Source organism: Xiphophorus maculatus, chromosome 7, assembly GCF_002775205.1.
Source record: "Xiphophorus maculatus strain JP 163 A chromosome 7, X_maculatus-5.0-male, whole genome shotgun sequence".
In the NCBI taxonomy this organism is placed as follows: Eukaryota; Metazoa; Chordata; class Actinopteri; order Cyprinodontiformes; family Poeciliidae; genus Xiphophorus; species Xiphophorus maculatus.
This window is the reverse complement of record NC_036449.1, coordinates 21,078,624-21,098,098: the sequence shown is the minus strand read 5'-3', so window position 1 is coordinate 21,098,098 and position 19,475 is coordinate 21,078,624. Positions and strand designations below refer to the sequence as shown.

Genomic DNA, 19,475 nt, shown 5'->3' with positions numbered 1-19,475 from the left:
CCACATTTTGTTGTGAATTAGTTCTAAGCTAGATTTGATCTCAACACAACAGAGGGTGTCAGCCACTACTTAATCTAGAGCCAAAGTTTAGGAAAGCTGAATCTCCTCTCATTATTTTTTTTCTAGTCAATTATAATCTCTCTCAGAACAAATATTATGATAAAGACCAATCATAGCAAAAGGAAAAGGAGTAGTGGAGGCTAAAAAATGTTGCCTTTTGGAATGAAGTTACGATAATCTCACTGCAATGTCTTCTTTCTAGTACATACAGCACACTTATACTAAAACAACTGCTATAATAACAACCAACTGCTTAAAACTACATTTTTGTTGCAATTCTTGTTGCATTAACTCGCCCTAAAAATGTGTTTCATAACTTCTACTTTCTACTGCAATAAGATGTGTGGGGTTTAATAATGCTTCGTTAATTTTTTGTATGCTTTACTTCATTTTGAAGAAAATGAAGACTTACCAAAAGCAAGTGATGCTAATACATTCTCTAATATTACTCCCATTACTACTTTCTGCCATTTTAACACCATGTAGGGTCATTTTAGAATTCAGCAAGCTGTTACTGGAAGTCTCTTTGCACACACTGAAGAGACTTCTTCACTGCAAAGAGGTAAAGAGACTTCTCTTTACCTTGGGTGCCTGTCTAAACTTCTTAAAACATTTTCAAAGTTGAAAATTTGTGTCTTCTTCTTATCATCTTTGCACATGTCAGAAGTTCTGGAATATACCCATTTAGACAACAAAAATATACTATATTTCCGTACACAAGTATCCTGTGGCTCAGACTTTATGGGTCTTTGTTGCAAACAAGAGGATACTAGAGGAGGGAAGAAGGGAGTGTGAATCCAAGGGGCCTGTTGGGAGTCCTGCCAATGGCTTTCAACATTGAAACAAGCAGAGCATCAAATAATTTAAAGATAGTTGCTCCCTACAAAACTCAAGGATTAACTAATTGCTACAAGTGTCTAAGAGTTATGCATGCAGTTGGAACAAAAATGCCACAAAGTCTGGACGATAAAGTGCTAACTGTGGAATCAACTTTAGGTATGATCAAACAAGCGTTTCTACCGCCCAAAGCCTGACAAGGCAAGAGGAGAATGTATGGGAGTGAACATCAGAGCACAGGATACAAGAATAACAGTGGGAGGAGTAAGAGAAAGGTGATTAAGTGTACGTTCAAGTCCTGGGGGAAACAAACTTACCAATATTAACGACAGGAAGACAAACTTCTTCTGACCTCTACTCTGTGACATTTTGTGTCTAATCCCTGAAAGACAAGAGAAATGCATGAAATGACAGCAAATGCTCATTTTTTTTCATAAACTTCTTTTTCAGCCTGCAGCTTCCCGCACTTTAACTCCTATTATCAATCAGTGAAGTCATGAATTGAAACATTGCAGCCAACAGTAGCGTTGTCAGCAGGAATGTTGTGCATGTGTGTGGCCAAATGCACTGAATGGCTCACTAGCATCACGTCACTGCCAATAAACAAGTAATAGCAGTAGAACAACCTGTAGCATACTTCTGAGTCATAAATATGAGCAAATATCACCTCTGGCCAATCTTTGGTATACTTCAGTATAAATGCAGATCATATCATTTAGCAAAAATACCTGATTAGTCACCAATATGTTATATGGTTGACCTTGGTTATGAATGTCTATTTTTAGATATGCATGTTTTTGAAAAAAATTAAAAAATGACTTGTTGAAAGCTATTTTTAATCTACATAACAATAAATTATGACATAACAGTGACGCAAAATATATATAATTTAACTGCAAATAATTATCTTTCAAAATAGCATATTATCAAAACTAGAAAAGTTATTCTGTGTCAACTGAAAGTCTGATAATGTTTTTTTCAAGCTCATATAAAACAGTATCTTCTCTACAACCAGCCACTTCACCTTTAAGATCAATACTTAAATGCTGGGCTGCATAATATTAAGAACCTGAAATGACATCACTTCCAAAATTTACTGGGAATTCTTTCCACCTTGTCCACTGCCATCTGTATCAGAGGGGCAATATTTGCCATAACAGAGGGCAATCAATTATTTGAAAGTTTTCTTAAAAGTTCACATTTTGCATTAGCTACACTCTTAGCATTAGCATTGTCTTCCTGTGCAATTCTGCTTGAATTCTGCTTGTTTACAGATTGTCTCTGGTCTTTCATCCCAGAAGGAGAAGTTGTAGATGATGGTGTTGATGGTTTCTGCGCTGTTTTGGAGTTGTAGTCTGCCTGTAGTTTTAGCAATGGCAGCAGAGGAAGTGAACAAAGCAGTTCTGTCCATGTTGGCCACACTTCCAAATATTGAATTAATATTAACAGCCACCTCCCTTTGCAGTGGAGGATGATTGTTTACAGCACAGGCAATTTCCGGTAAGCTCCATAGCGTCAAACTGGCACATAACATACGATACGGGCAAACATTACCAATTGGGTAAAATTATTTGCATGAGTCAAAACACAGGTAGGTGATAATGGAGGTAACCAAAGAGAGAAAGACAGTTGTTGACTTCAAGATAAAACACTATTTTTTCGTGACAAAAAAAACATTCAGATTTGCTTTCAGAAGAAACACTGACTCGTTTTTTAATTACAAATTTTCTAATCCTCTCTGCCGGCATATCGTGAACATCTAAAAGGCTGGCAGGGGCTCACAGTGTGGAACATACCAAGTCAATGTCAAATGCAAACAAGATGTTCATGTAAAGATACATCAAATAGCAGCCTGACCATTGCCTTCCTACTCAATTCCACTTGATTCTTGATTCCCCTGCAGTGACCTGTCTGGGATTTCTCCCAGTGAGCTGGATTACTCCAGATGAACTTCAACTGTTTTCCATATAGTGCAACGTATGTTATGTATGCTATAACCTGGTCATAATCTCTTAACAAAACCCATTTCAAAATAATCTGAACAACTGCTATTTAAGGCACTGTACACCTGTGCACCACTGAGAGTTCATTAAGTTCATTCAAGCATAAAGGAAATTACTTTATTAGCATATTGCAACTGTGAATAAATTGATATGGTCCTCATATCATGTATCATCCCTTATTTTACTCTAGAAATTACAATTTAGAAATATGTGTAAATACTATTTTATTAATCTGGTCATATATAATTTAGAACTGTACTAAAAATAGTTTAAGTATGCAAAAGAATAATGAGCCATATCGACTTATTTCTCATTGACTTGCAGAAGATAAAACAAAATGTTTGCAACGTGTTGCCCCCTGCTGGTTGTGGCGTAGAGTGCAGTTTTAAACCCCAGTTGAGTTCACCTAATTTTTTCATACAATCGTTTTTTGTTTTGTTTTGTTTTGAATAAAAATCTCTAATCCAATTTTATAAAGCATATTAAAACAAATGATACACTAATTGTGCAATTTGCTGCGGAAAATTAAACTACTATGCTATTTTAGTTTGAAAGATACCAGTGAAATGTTCTTAGAAGTAAGCTGAAGTTTGAGGTATCCTTCAGATCTCTCACTAAATTCAAATCACATTGTTCATGACAGCTTTTTAAGTGTCAAATTATCTATCTAGGGTGTTATGTGGATGGTATGTATGTTTGGGAAAGCTATCCAATCTCTTCCTAAAAATCAAGAAAAAGTAATTTTTTTCAGCCAAATTCAGAACATCTGGATTTACAAAGGCTGACACAATGGTATAAAGCTGTTAATAGTTTTATGGATGCATCCTTAGGTAAAATTATCTCACATTGACAGTGTAACTCTAAATCCATCCCAAGTTGTGTAGAACATGTGCGTGTGCATGGGGTGCGTACGTGCGTGGAGGCATGTGTGTGTGTGCTGCAATTAAGCAAGATCAAACCGCTAGAGTTGGAGAACTAGCCATCAGAGAAGATCTGAAGTTTCCGACATGGAAGAGTGAAATCCGAGGTCTGGAGCCAGACAGACAGATTTTGACCTCAGATTGGAAATAATTGCAGCTTTCTCTCTTTTGTGTCTCAAAAACACACACACAAACTCACCCCCACACATATTAACACATAGACTGACTGTACATGCAAGCAGCATTCACTTCTGAGGGCAAAATAGGCTTAATTGTGCAAAACCTTGTGGTAAGACCACTACCGGTATGTACTGTGTGAGTGCGTGCCTGTGTATGTATTTTTGTGTCACTGCTGAAGAGATAAAAGACTTGATTATGTTTTGTTTTTTCTTAAATCAGGAAATGAAGAGCTGCCAAATGGCTATGGACCCCCTCAAGGCTACTCATTATGGGGTTAAAGTGATGAACACACAAACTCGTGCGCACACAAACATACACATACCACTTAACTGTGTTTGAAGACGATCTGTGTCTTCTGACAGTCTGCTTACTTCTTTCAACCCTGTCTCTCTAACCTCAGCTCTCTCTGTTGGGGCAGGTTTGAGATGAAAGTCAGCCTGAGCCTTTTTAGCCTCCCAAGGGGTATTAATCTTCTAACGATTGTATAATCTCCAATAAATAACCTGTCTGTTTTTAGCTGTGCCCTTAACAGGTTTTTGTGTGTGTCATTTGAGCAAGCGTACTGCACAGTTCGCAGCATAGTAGTTTGTTTATTTTAGGATTCTGTTTTTACTTTACAATTGCGAGACTGAATCACATCGGAGACATCTTTAGAACCCCTGTCTCTTCATTAGCTGTGGTTTCAAATGTGTTTTTAATTTGCTTGGGTTTAATTACAGCAGAATAAATCCAGAATGAAATGGCGCATAGCAATGGAGTGACAATTTACTCTTGGAATCACAAAAAATAAACAGGAAAAGCTTGTAGACCACAAAAATTTACACACCAAAATAATAACAATTAAAAAAAAAAATCCAATAAAAAAGGCCTAAAATCATCTTTGACTTAACTTGTTACAATCTAGGAATTTGCCATATATTGGCATTTTAACTGGATGGACGTAAGGACAGTAAACAAACAGCAGAAGACGTGACAAATGAGTATGAACATTTATTTGAATGCATCATTTATATGCAGTACAGGCAAACTGTTCATCCATAAATAAGAACCCAAATAAGCAGCTTATATTTATATATTGCAATTTTATTCTATAAACTTGGATAGTCCTATCTGATCCCAATTTGATCAATTCATTATTTAATTTGTTTATATTTGAGCTTTTACTTAAACTCATCTCATGATCCCTGTCTCATAATTTGTGCAGAGATACTACCATTTTTAAGTATTTACACAAGAATTCTAAATAGAAAGTATAGCATGACCCAATTTATTGTTTTAAACAAACTATACAGTAATCAATTGCTAAAGTGATTAGCAGTTTTAATGCCTGACATTATTTAATTATTATCATATCTTTTTTTTTTTCCATTTTGTTTTTATGGGCTCTTTGCACCTCAGCTTCCGCGTTTGGGGAAAAGCGGCTCAATCTTTTCCGATCTATTGAAAAAGGCTCTTTACACTGGGTGTTTGCAGGGCTTGTCCAAGGTAACAATTAATGTTGTACATCCAGCCGAAGCCCCGACAAGTAAGCTGGAGAAAAGTTTTAAGATGTACGCCTCGTTATACACAGATACGAAGGTGAGTTTTACTTTCTTTAAACTTTGTGGCTAACATTAGCTTTAGCTTATGCTAGTAGGCAATATTCTAGGACATTTTTCTTGTAAAAAATGTGCTATTTAAGTATCTAAACATTTTTCATCCATTCTAATGGACAATGTTTTTACCTTGTTTTCAAGTATACTACGTGGTTTATTGTCGTCAGTGTCAGAGACCAAGTAACAGGGATTTTACTGTTCAGGGTTTTTGCTTCTGAAGCATGAAGCACAACAAGCCCATAGCTTAACAGTAGAGCAGCTCTGGTGTCAGAGTTCTAGTTCAGCTGACTGTTCGGGTTCAAAGTTGTTGCTTTTAGAAAAATATGGCCGTGTTCCTTAAGGTCTCCGTGTTATTTCGCTTTATTCGTTTTGCATGCTTCTTGTGAAGCAGGTCGGTGTTTACAGCGGTGTGTACAGGCGGATCAGTAGCTCGGCTGTCTGGCTCTGGTCTGCTCTCTCGTTCCCATAAACTCTTTCAGGCTGAATACAGAAGTGACTCCATGGAAATAACACAGGAGGCTCCTTTACCTTCTTCTTTAGGCTGAAGAAGTTGATCCAGAGTGAAGTGAAGGCTGTAAACTTTGCTGTGCGGCGTTAGCTTTAACTGGTAGCGACGAATATTTACAAGCCACCGTCTTCTTAATTCAGGACCGCTTGGAAATCCATGAAAACTTAAAAGCCCATTATATTAGGAAGACAGCAATGTTCATACTCAAAGCGAAATTGCGCATGCGGTTGTGACGTCAGCGCAGCAGGTGCAAAGAGCCCATTAGACTTAAAAGTATAAGAAGTTAATATATCCTTGGGTTAATTAGTAGAATCTTGGGTAGCCAGCCTGCAATCTACAAATGAACAGACATGCCACTCCTACTTTGCCAGCTGTAACTTTCATTGTTAAATAAGCCCTTTCAGATCATCTTTGCAATCTGTGATTTACACATGTGCTTTATTTCTTTTAAGCAACTGCAACTCAGAATGGGGGATTGAAGCCAATCCACCAGTAGTATTTCCCTGATTGTGTCACAAACCACTTTTTAACTGGCTTACACTGATTTACATTGGCTCCATGTAGCTTAGAGAATAGATTTTAAAATACTTCTATTAGCTCATAAATCACTCAATTGTTGAAAGACTTGTTGTTGTATCAGGTCTTCTGGTTCTGGCCTGCTCCGCATCCCTAGAACCAGAACCAGAACTAAACAGAGAGAAGCAGCATTCAGCTTCTATGCACTAAATATCTGAAGTTACAAAACTACCAGAAAACTACAAAACAGCTGAAACACAAAGTTCAGTTAAATCAAGACTAAAAACCCACCTGTTTAGAGTTGTTTTTTAACCACAATAAAATATTTGATCTGTTCTGATGTTTTTAATGACAAAACTTGACAAAATATAATGTCTGAGATTGGCTTTAACAACTGTTGATTATATGATGTGTTTATGATGTATTTTTTTTTGTTTTCATGATGTAAAGCACTTTGAACTAATGTGATGCTGATATGTGCATTACAAAAAACTGATTGATTGATAAGGGTTGATGTGGAATAGTGGAAAGAAGTGCAACATGATTCTACAATACAAAAGACTGTTTTAAAGTACTTTAATCTGCAGAATATTATGCAGATAAAAACATGTTGACAATGATGTGCAACAACTTATTGTAATTAAATCACTAAATTCAATTGGGCAGCCTACATAAGGATCAGTAAACAGAGCTTTGCCCTGTGGGGAAATTCCTCCCACATGTTCTACCCTTACTGCCCAAGTGAATGCTGCAAGTAGCAAGCTACACCCATTTGGTTTAGTAATCTTGGCTGTATGCTCTGAAAGCACACAGGGATCATGATCTCTGCATAATGATCAGTATGTTGTGAAAAAAACAGGTTCATAAAGTGGGGTTCTGAAAGAGGCTTTACATTCAGCAAGGTCTCAGAAAATTAATGAATTTAAATAGGCAGTTGCTGTAGATTTGTCTCTTGCTCACGTTTTATATTGGTTCTTTTACATCATTTATGCTTCTACCATGTAAATGTTGCAGCTAAAAACTAGACTTGTCATACCAAGCAACATTTAATCTAACCTGTTATTGTCCAATTGTGATGAGCCTTGTGAATTGGAGCCTTAGTTTCCCTGTTTTCCCTGTAAATCTGCAGTTTCCCAAATACTCAGAGCAGCTGTCTAACAACAACTAAAGCCATGCTCAGAGTCACTTAAAAAAGTCCACTTTTCTCTCCCATTCTAATGCACAGTTCTGTTTTTATTTCAGCTGCACAACTAGATAACCAGATGTGGTGACCTGATTGCCTGATTCTGTATTTATTAATAAGCCTATGAACAGATGTGATTAATAAAGCAGGTAGTAAGTGTACATGGCATTGATTTTGTACAGCATCAGTTTGGGAGTCAATCTCATTAAATACCAATATTAAAAAATGTACAAATGTAGAACTAATAATTTTAATTAAGTATCCATTGCTCACCAAAACCTTTCCAATCAAATATCAACAGGCATTTTCTTGCAGATGTCTATTCCAAGTTAAATACATGTTTTTACACTGCTTACTCAGTATCTGATTAAACAATACAAAGCTAAATATCTTTTTAATGTCTTTTCCAGTTGATTTTTCTTGACACGAGCTTCATTGGTTCCACACTAATGTTTGAATATAGCAAATAATTTAAGAGGTCTGCTTGTTCAGACTAGCACTGTAACTTTTACATTTTTAAGTTTCATTCTCCCAGGCTCTGAGTTGTAATTCACTTCATCATTTCTTGTGGGAAAAAAATTCTCTACATCTCTCTACCTACCAGTAACAATTGTGGAAATGGCTTTTCCCCATCATTGCTTAATTGTATAAAGGGTCTTTATTACAGAGTCAAACAATGATGACTTGAATATGTATTAAGCCAATTAGTGGCCAGTGAAGTCATCCAAGAAACAATACAGCATAGATGATGAAAAAAATGTGGTTAGAGGATGTTTTGTGATCGCATATGAAGCACTTAATTTCTGATGACAATTCTATTAGCACAATACAGACTCGCAGCTTTTTAATCATTTTGGATTTTGGTATGTCTGAAGAGAAATGTCTGTTTCTTATCAACAATGTTTTCTTGCTTTTCTTCTTGTTTTTTTCCTTCCCAGTGTTCTCCATTCTTGCTGTCACATGACAATTAAACTGGACCTTAAAAATAACAGAACTTGCAACATGCAGCAACTGAAAATACACGACAGGTCTAAATTAACATGCCGTAGACCTAAACTGAGAAAGGCTGTAAATGCAAGAACATTTTTCTACATAAGTGAGATTTTACAATGCCCATTTAGATCAGTCACTGAACTCAGCTTACCCAACAACGATGATACTCTCAATTTTACCACTGGTCTTTCTACCTCATCAGATAAACACAATCTTACACACATGCAAACATAATCCATTCCAGCCGTGCACGGGTCCTGAAGTTAATCAGTGCACTGGTAAGGAGCTCAAACCCTAAAAAGGCAATTACTTTATTCCTTTACAGACTAGGACTCAACCTGCCAAATCTGCACAAGATCTCAAACAGATGTTAAACAGTTTAACAACGCTTAAGCCCTGCCTGTTTTTCTGTTCATGCGCAACACTACAAAAAGCAATAAGTCTGAGCTGGTGACAAAAGATGAAATGTCACTATGACCTCTCAACACGTATAAGAAAACAGTTTCATGATTCAGTGTATGTTTATTTAACTAAATCCCACTTCATTCTAGTTAAACCCTGCATGGTGTTGTAAGAGCGCACAGTATAAACTGTAGTTGTGAAATATTACGCAGGTTAATTATCTGAATTTTCACCGGCAATAAAACTTCAATGAAGTGGGTTTGGAGCTAAAAAGGAAAGAAGACACAAACTTTATGGATTTCCCCTCCATCAAGTTCGTATAGTCTGTCATCTAAACCTGGTTCTGGGAAACAACACACCAGGAAAGGTAGAAAAAAACTATTTATCTTTTTAATTGCAGACCTTGCTTTCTGTGTGATGCATGAAAAAAAGGGAGTCTTCTATACATCTCTTGAAAGAGACTTAGCTTACCAAAACAATATTTTAATATACTATCTCTATAGACCAGTTCTCAAGAATTCTCAAGGGAATTTTTGTTTGTATTTTAAATTCTTAATAAAAAATTTCTGCTGCCCAAGTACCACCAATGGTATTTTAAAGGTTTAATAGACAAAGGTTTCACTACTGTATCCAGTTTAATACCATGTTATTACCTCCATAATGGTAATAATCATCTTCCCATCCTCCTAATTACTAATAATGTTCCAAACATTATCCACATTATGACTGAGTGTAAGAATATAGCCAGTCCAATCTCATTCCAACTGCCCTTGCTGTCTTTTGATGTGAGACAGGTAAAGGAGGAATGTGCTGCAGGCTCTCTGTCTCTCTACTATGATGAAGGGTTGGTGGGGTGGCAGGCCTGTCAGTCAAATCACATCAACCGCTTTCACCCTCAGTTGAGTCAAACTACGAGCACATCTCAAAACCTCCTCAAATAAGAGTTTACTGATTGGGAGACAATATCTAAGGAGGGACATTGCTGTGTATGTTTCAGAAAAGCCATCCTCTGTTTTTAAGAAACCCACAGGAAGTCAAAGCTCACTGAACAAAGTAGCCACCATGGTTCACTTACAAGGAGCTTAATGAGCTGTAAATAAATATATCTGATTTGCTGCATGATGTTTAATGTGAAAATAAACCCACAATTAAAGGTCACTTCCATTACTGGAGACAGAGCCAAACCTCAGACAGCAGCTGGCCCTCGTCTCCTTGCTAAATATCAATTTACTCCCATACCACCAAGATGCATCACAAAGCTTTATAAGACCGAGCTCAACTCTTCAAGGAATTAAATGATGCATTGATTAATCTTGAATTTGCTCAAACAAATCATCCTGGAACATTGGCTCTCAAGCATTTTTTGTTTTTAAAGTACCACTTCAGGAAATACTAAGACTTCCTATTTCCGCCAGACTGTCGCACAATTTGAAAAGAAGAAGAAGAAAAAACAAGCAGTACAGCTGGAACTATTTTTTGCTAAGTACAATTTCCAAGTTTAATTTGCAATTAAACAGAAAGATCCCCTGAAGTCGCAATTCAAAACAGATGAAGTCAAAGGTTTTCCATTAGTCCTGACCTGATATGGCTGAAACTTGTTTAAAGCTTAGGAGTAGCTGACATGTCTGACCCCTCTCCCAGCATAAGTATATAATGACAAGAAAGAACAAACACAGAAAAACAGAAAGGCTACGCAAAAATGCTTTCAGCACTCTTTTTATATCTTGTTAAGCTAAAGATCTTGAAGCTTTACAAAACACGGCGGACTGGAAATCTACACAAAATTCTGGTCAAAGCAGCTCTACGTAAAAATCAGTAATGCATGTTCATACATCTTAAACGTCTACTCTATTATAGTAGACGTTTTATCCATTGCATAGTTTTTGCACTTTTTCTAAAAATTTTTTTTTTTTTCTCATGAGAGAAAAACACCACACATAATAATTTCCATGCCCTAAATGAAACAAATGTTTTTGCACGAGACTGTGTGATGTTTTTTCTTCTCTTTTTATCTTTTAATTGCTTTAATTACAGACTTACTGTCAGCTTTTCACTCAGTGCTCAGGAAAAAAACAAACCCTTAAGGAGCATGAAAAGAAAAAGGTAGTGCCTACGCAGACTGCCTCTCATTCTGTCTCATATCACACACCTATGGCAGTCCCAGTCAGCAGGCTCTTTGATTCTCTGCCTGCTGGTGATCAGTCTTTCATCGTCTCGTCTCCTTGATCCCTTGTTTCTCTCTTTAGCTCAGCTGGAGCAGAACGTCTCTCTCCTTGTCTCCTCGTCTGTCTCTGTTTGTTTTGCACTAACTGTAGGTGGGAAGCCTAAACTGCAACCTGGAATTCATCTGGATTTATGATTCCTTTTCTCTAGCTCACGCCTACAGTACAGCAATTGGAGAAATAATGCAGATCTTTCAGCATTTACGTTGCAGATTATATATCCTTTGTGATGTTTCCTTAAACATATTCAAAGAAAGTAAGCTTTTAATAGTTGTACACAAAATTAACCAGCTTGAAATATGCATTGTTTGCTTCTGCTTATTTGCACTGGACATATTCATCATAATACACCACAGGTGTGCAGTTTCACACCTCCTCTAACAGCCCTGAAGGTTTTCCAATTGCTTGTCATTGGAGGGTATAATTTAAGTCCCTTAAGCGGTCATGATGGATGGATGTACATGCAAAGGAAGGAGAATCTTCAAAGCTAAACTCTAAGTCAATCCATTAAAAAGCAACGACTTTAAAGAGTTTAAGTAGAAAACCATTAAAAGCATCAACTGTATTGTTTAACCTGCCACCAGGAGCTTAACTGCAGAGATCTGAAACTCATTATTCTGAGACCAGATTCTACATCTGTGCATATCCCTCATCTGGGAGCAACAGTAACTATATCCCTTGATTGTTTCCAAACCCACTAACTGTCTCACCGCATGATCGATTTAGCCTTGTCTTAAGCTCTGAAGTTACTTATCTCTCCATTATTAAAAACATCTATCAATTTTCATTTTTTGAGCAGTGACTGTAAAACAGGGATTTACAGGTATTTGTAACCAAAGACATATTTATTACAGAGTCAGTGTTTTGGATGTCTTTAGGATCTTATGCTAGTGAGTTAGCCATATTAGTCCTGTTACCATTATGGAAAACATCAGTCAAATATTCACTCTGATATTCTCAAAAAAGTGTCCAAAATGTCCAAATTAAGCACGTTCTGTAACAGGCAGAGGTATTTTTCAACAGATTTTTTTTCAGTAAAGAAAGTCTACATGTTGCATTTCAAATTAAAGCACTGTAAATTCCATGCAGAACGGGTATTACACCAACAGGTGGTGATAAAGTTGATATTAAAATTCAACTGAAGAAAATCCTGTGCGTGATTAAAGCAGTGCTGGACTAGACAATCTCCCAAAACTCCTGCTTTATTAGACCGTGTTTATGCTTTCTTGTCAGTCATTAACTTCTTTAGCTCACACTTCTTGTTAGAAACAGAGTAAGAACAGATGGACAAATCTGGAGTAATTCATTAGAAACTGCTTCAATGTTGTTGAGTGTTGCAGCACAAAATGCACATAAAGCCTGCACACATGCAAAACTGGCCAATGTGGAATCAAGTTTTATAATCAAGAAATATCCAGCTGTTCTTTTCCCAAACAGAGGAGCAAACAACTTGTAAAATATTAGTTTCACAAAAAATGTGGGTTAGTGTAGATAAAGCCACAGATTTAATGCATTGAGTTTTTCTTGTACTTGTGGAAGTTGGTCGATTGTCATTGTCACCAATTTGACAGAACTTCATGAGCATGAGTTGACATCTATTGGCCGATGACCTAAACTTCAGTTAAACAAAATCATAAAATCCAGCTGAAATCCAGCTCTTTAATGGGCAGCCTGAATGAACAGCCTTTGTGTCTCCATTGAAAATATGAATTTATTTTCAATATATTTTGTATTTCCTCTAAATATATTTATGAACACCTTACTTATTCTGAAAATACCTTAGTTAGTCTTTTCTCTTCTGTAACAACTTCTGCTGTCACTGTGACTTGGCAGTGCTTACATTTAGTGTTTTTGCTGATCAGAAAAATGATACATTTTGGAGATTCCAACCTGTCAGGGCTGGCCAGAAAATTATGGTCAAAACAATTTTTTTGGGTAAATCTATAAATATACTCTGAATGACTCCCACTGCTAGTTATGCTTAAAAGTGATGCATTTGATTCTGGAACATAAAAAGCAACAAATCCTGACCTACTGCACCAATGTTCTGCACATTTCATGGGTGACATGATAAGTAAATCTTCTCAGAAAGCCACGAGTTGGCTTACCTACAGAGAAAATCTAAAATAAAAATATCACAGCACTATGACCTCCATCCTGCTTTACATTTATAGAGAAACAGTTATCCACCATATGTTAATGTAGGCTTCTGCTGACAGTTGCAGGTCCTCTGTATTATCTGCATAAAAGTTAGCAAACACTAGGATGTTTTCAAGCTAATGCACAGTGACTACTACCGGCATTGCAGTTTAGGAAGCTTTGCTGTATAAGCCTTTGCTGGAATCACGAAACATAAATCAGAAATTAATGAAATGCAGCTATCCCCCATGTTTTCATGAGACTTCCTGGAAGCCCCTGAGGGAGCTCAATGAAGAATCACTGCTCTATCTGGAGCTGTTACCAACTGGAGACTGGGAATAATGAAAGTTTAGACCCAGCCAAGGAAACAAAACACATCTATGTAGGTTTTTGACAGCTTTAGCTAAACATGCATTAATATTGTAATATATTCAAACAATGAAAAAAAAAATGAAAGGGTTGTTTTATTCCAGTCACAAAAGAAAAGCACTAACAAATCAAGTGGTGATGATATGCGAGAAACTTAGTTTGAAATAAATAAGTGCTTAATTCAAACCTTTGTTGCTAACCAAGTAGTTTTCATCACTCATTCAAAAAACTAGCAGACAATAAATTAAGTAATAATAAATTACACAGTGTAAAGATAAAACAAAAATAATAGCCAATCTCTCAAGTAACAATTAAGTTTCCCACAGCAGAACAAATCAGAATTCTGACAATGTTAAAATATACCTCCATCTTCCAAGCAGATTTTCAGACATTCAGCAGACAGAAAATGACAAACTTCTCCTTTCTTTTGAAATATTCAAATAGCTAATACCTAAAGGAGCTGCTTAAGAAAAATCAATATTTTAACCACCCACTCTGATCCTATAGGTCATTGTGAGAGACTCAGATTCAGAATCCCAAAGTTTTATGTTCAACAAACCAATCCCTCCGCTCCACCGGGTGAGGCTCGTCAGAACTTGCAATCGGATACAAATTAACAGCAACAACACATTATTATCTGATTGCTAACAACTTAAGCGTAAAGACTGCAGAAGAGAGTGGGTTAAGTGTAGCCAGATGAGAAATTAGGACAAAGCCTGAACTGACTTCCACACTGATGACTGTTCAGGCTCAAATAAATAAGGCTAATTGGTTTTAAAAACACCTGTCTTTAATTTTAATTACTTTTGCTTAGAAATGGTTTGTGCTGATATTCATCTGATATCCTAAGCACACACCCAAATTTTCACAAACTGAAAGTAATTTCTTTTCAGAAAATGTGTTTGTGTATTTTTTCCTATATTTGATAACATGTCATTTATTAATGTATAAAGAATCCAACAGCCTATTTGTTAATTTATCCTCTGTAATTTCCTAATGAAACTCCAGAACGCAAGTAGTACCTTGCAAAACTATTCATATTAACTGAACCTTGATTGTCACTTTGCAAACATAAACTTCAGCATATCTTAGTGGGGTTTTAGGTTATATATAATGTACATTATTGTATAAAGGAAGTAAAATTATATTTGCTTTTCAATTTATTTTTTTCTAAAACTAAAACCTGAAAATATTGTGTTGTGCATTTGTGTGCAGTACCTTTACTGTGATACCCCCAAATAAAATCCAACCAATAGCTTTCAGCAGTCACTTAAACAATAAATAGGGTCCACCTGGCACTTTAATTGAAGCTGTTCTATGAAGGCCTCAGACATTTGTTAGAGTACATTAATGGACAATCTACATCATGAAGACCAAGAAACAAAGCAGACTGGTCAGGAATAAAGTTGTGGAGGAGCAGGGTCAGCTTATAAAACTCTATCACAAGCATCATAAAAAAGCATAATCAAAAACCACTGTTCATCCAAAGATGGGATGAGTGTTAAAAAACTGAAAAACAAGAAAGAGGTCATTCATGTACAAGGAAAGCATTTATCAATAAAGCAGCCAAGAGACCCATGGTGACCCATGGTGGTAGTATCATGCCATTGAAATGCTTTTTGTTAGCAGGCACAAAGATTGTGAGGAAAAGGTGAGAGCTAAATACAGGACATCTTCAGCAATGCCACCATGTTGGGACCAGGGAAGCAATGGCAACTCCACTGCATCCCTCATTTGTTTATAGCAGGTGGGAAGGCCTGAAAATTGAGATTGTAGTGTGACAAAATTTGAAGCAGTTCATAGAGCATATTTTTACAACAAATCCTGAACATTAATGTAACCTGTCAGGATTATGTAGGGATCCACAAAATTATCTTCATGTAGTTTACCCCATTTGGCCACGAGCGCCAATCAAATAGCATTAGAGGCAATACATTTCTCAACTGAAGTAAAATAACTTTACCTCCATAAGTAAACGTTGTATGATGTGTTAAGTGGAAACTTCCTCTGAGATGTGTCAAACATTACAAAAATATTTAACCCCAGCAGGCCCCCAGAGCTCCATTTGTTTTCCATGGGGTAAATGAACACACCGACTTGGATTAAAATCAGCTGTGATCCAACATAAATCTCAACATTCACTTTCACAAGAAAAAACACTCCAAAATAAATAGAGCTATTGTGTGAATTCCAACACTGAGCAGCGTTCAGTGATGGAGTGGCGAGTAAGTAAACACATTATCAGTTCACTTCTGTCTGGTATTGGATGATCATGACTACAGGCACCGGCTTTGTTAGCTGTCCTCCCTTCATCCCTTTAATCCCCAGAAACCATATTAACGTCTTTTGAAGATGAGTTACACTCCCTCCTGTTTTTCTTTTTCCTTTCCTCTGTCTCCTTTTGACTTTCTACTCGTGAACTTGAAAGATCATTGTGGCAGCAGTGATGGGCTGCGCTGGGGGGGCTCCAGGGGGAGTCAGTGAGGCAGTGTGAATAGAGACGGATTGATTTCCTCCTCCAGGAGCTCCAGTTCAAAGCCAAGCAAGCAAGCAGACTTCAGAAGTGCAGCAGGACCTGACATGTCCCCCAGCCGGCTTGAGCTGCCTGTCTGCGGGCAGGACTTCCCCCGGGGGGCCCGGGGCCCGGGACAGTCAGGCGGCACCATGAAAACAATTATGTAGACAGAACAGAAAGCTGTGCAACCGGCTCAAATGCATAATCTTAAAAAAGTAAAAAAAAGAAATAATAATAAAAAGAAACTAATAAAACAGTTACGACCTCATGTATACCAAAAAAAGAGATCATTAAAATCACTTTCTAACAAACCAAGAAACAAAGATAACATCTAGCTCTATATTTTAGGATCTTAAATCACAACCTTGTCACAAAGTCAATGAGGCCTATAAACTATACAACTAGTGATGTGAAAATTATTCTACCTCCTTGGGCTAAAACTTTTGTACCAACATGCACCCTCCACATACTTCAGAAGTGTTTAGGATGCTTGCTTCACACTTTTCAAAAGATTCACTGTGGATGATATTGTGCAAAGAAAAACACTGCAAATTAATTTCTGTATTGACTTCACAACAAAGCCTCTTCAAATTTTACTTCACATTTACAAAACAGACAGACCCAGACCTGTAAGTAATTGAATAAATTGTCCTTTTGAGGATGTTGCTGATTTATCAGTGTTAATCAGTATTCTGACAGACTCCTATTAGTTTGCTCTAATGTATTTGTTTTCTATGAGGTCATTTTACACTAAAGCACATGTTTTTCTGGCATAAAAAAAGTGTTGCTCAGGAATTTCCCCGAAGTCTGTAGCAATCTGTCCGTGCATTCCTCAGAGTGGAGTTCTTACCTGGAGCTGCGTGGCTTTCAGGGCACCGGCGTGGTTTCTCCTGCTGCTCTGCGCTATCAGCGGACCTGGTGATCTGTGTTTAATCTCCTGCGTGGCGTCGGGTGAGCATCGCCGACCGACTGGTTGTGTTCATAGAAGTTAAACTCCGTGCAGCGATAATGCAGCGTCTCAGCCTCCACTTTGGCGCATGTCGGCGTGTCTTCAAGCTCCTCCTTGGTGAGCAAAAAAGAGAAAAAAAAAACAGAGTTTGTGATTTGTTTTCTCCGCCCTGAAAGAGAAACCGATTAACGTGTGCCAGGTAGACTGTCAATTAACATGGTGCGAGTTACGATTCGACTCTGCCATCTAGTGTTCGTTTGAATGAACTGGCTCTTCTTTTAAATAGGAAGGAGTTAAATTCAGGGAAATACATTTTGTATTGGATACAACGATCTATGAACAGCCAACTTCTTTAGCAATGGTCTTTTGTGATTTACAGTCATTGTGGAGGGTGTCAGTGACTGCTGAAAATCTATAAAGTCACGCAGTCTTCTCCATGATGGTTTATGCCAAAATATTTCTGTTTTAAAAATCCCTTCTGTTGGGTTTATATAATGTTCTTTTTTCAGTGTTCTTACCTGTAAGCCATAATCATCAAGGTAACCATTAATAAGCACTTGCAATGTGTCACTATGTTATCATACATTTAAAATGTTATTTAATTATTGAAATGAATGGACTTATTTATCTAGCATATATGAATTAAGAAAACAAAACAATTTAAAGACACGGGCGAGCAGACCATATTTATTCAGTTCTGTGATTCTCTGTCCATTCTTAAAGATGTAATGAAAATAGATTTTGTTATATATACAGCTACCAACCTCGTGGACAAATGATGTCTTTTAAAACGTGGTATTGATTCATCATCACATATTTCGCAGGCACAAATTTCAGTAGAAGCGTTTTCTTCTAGGAAGACCAGGAAAAGCTTCCTTCTGACAGCATTAGTTTTATCTGTTGTAATTTAATAACAACTATGGTTCAGTTCAGTCTCAGCTGCTTTATTTTACTCCGACAGTAATACTGCATCCTGGGGTTATTACTGTTTATACACAGCAAAGCATGACAGGTGCCAAACAACACCCCAGCTGTGTGTCGCAGGATAAACAATAATCACAACATTTCTCATGCATTATCACCATTTAAGTGCTTTACGTGAATCGCCTTCCCATCCACTTAAAGACTCACCTTCAGATGATAAATGCCTTTGAAACAGAAGGCATCAATTAGTTTGAGTGAGTCTTTGATGCTGCCGACACAGTGCCTGGTGTTTGAATTGGAATAAAGCTTGGACTTTACTCTTCCTCCTCCTCCTCCTCATCCTTCACACCACTTCCTCTTTTCTCATCCACAGGAAGAATTAGATAAAAGGAGGGCTTTGAAAGCACTGGGAGTCCTGTAATTACTTACTCTTTCTCTTTGTGTGTGTCAGTCACCTTCTTTCCTATTGCTCTGACTTTTTTGTTTTTATTTTTTTTCTCTTCTCAAAAGATTCTCTATTTTTTTTTACTGACAATACCTCACTCTCAGTTTCAATCTTCTCTCCTCCAACTTTTCTCCATCTTTCTCTCTTCCCCCTCCTGTTGAGCCCTATTGAAGTCAATCCCAAGCTTCCTTACGATAAACGATAAGAGAAGCCAAAACAAGATGAAAAGAGAGGATGAGCAGAGGATGACACGAGAGATGAGTTCCTCTTAGGAATAGGGTGTCTGAAAGCTGGACAGAAACACACATTAACATGTAAACTTTAATAACGATTGAGTGATGGTATCGCAACACCAGTATTAGACTTTGTAAAAGAATGTGAACAAAGGAGTTTGTATGGAGACCAAGTGATACAATTCACAAACAACAATGAAAGAGATACAATTAAAGACTTGTACCAGTTTTGATCCTGTTTACAGTTGGGCCACACTGATCCTTCACCATCCTCCAACATCCTGCCTTCTGCATTCCTCCAGCTGCACCTTTTTAGCACTGACCACCAGAGACACTATTGCATGCTGCCTTATGGAAGCATGCGTGGCTCTTGAGATGTTTTTAAATTTTGTAATGTTACGATCGCATACACTAAAATATTTTATGTAGATTTATGTGACAGGTCAATAAAAACTGCAACAAACAGTTGTGCAATGGAAGGA

The 19,475-nt window shown here is 37.1% G+C and overlaps 1 protein-coding gene across 2 annotated transcripts in view; it reads right to left on the bottom strand.

The window, feature by feature from the left end:
• The window catches only part of edar (ectodysplasin A receptor), a 47,934-nt gene extending 30,400 nt beyond the window's left edge, over positions 1 to 17,534 (bottom strand). Inside the window, exons 1-2 of one of the 2 annotated variants that reach the window (XM_023336324.1) lie at positions 17,293 to 17,534; positions 1,215 to 1,279 (exon numbers count right to left, since the gene is read on the bottom strand). In XM_023336324.1, coding sequence (XP_023192092.1) covers positions 1,215 to 1,265 — 51 coding nt within the window. In that variant the 5' untranslated portion in view covers positions 1,266 to 1,279; positions 17,293 to 17,534. The remainder of the gene's footprint in view (positions 1 to 1,214; positions 1,280 to 17,292) is intronic. The other variant, XM_005800715.2, reaches the window with a different exon arrangement.
• Positions 17,535 to 19,475: the final 1,941 nt, after the last annotated feature.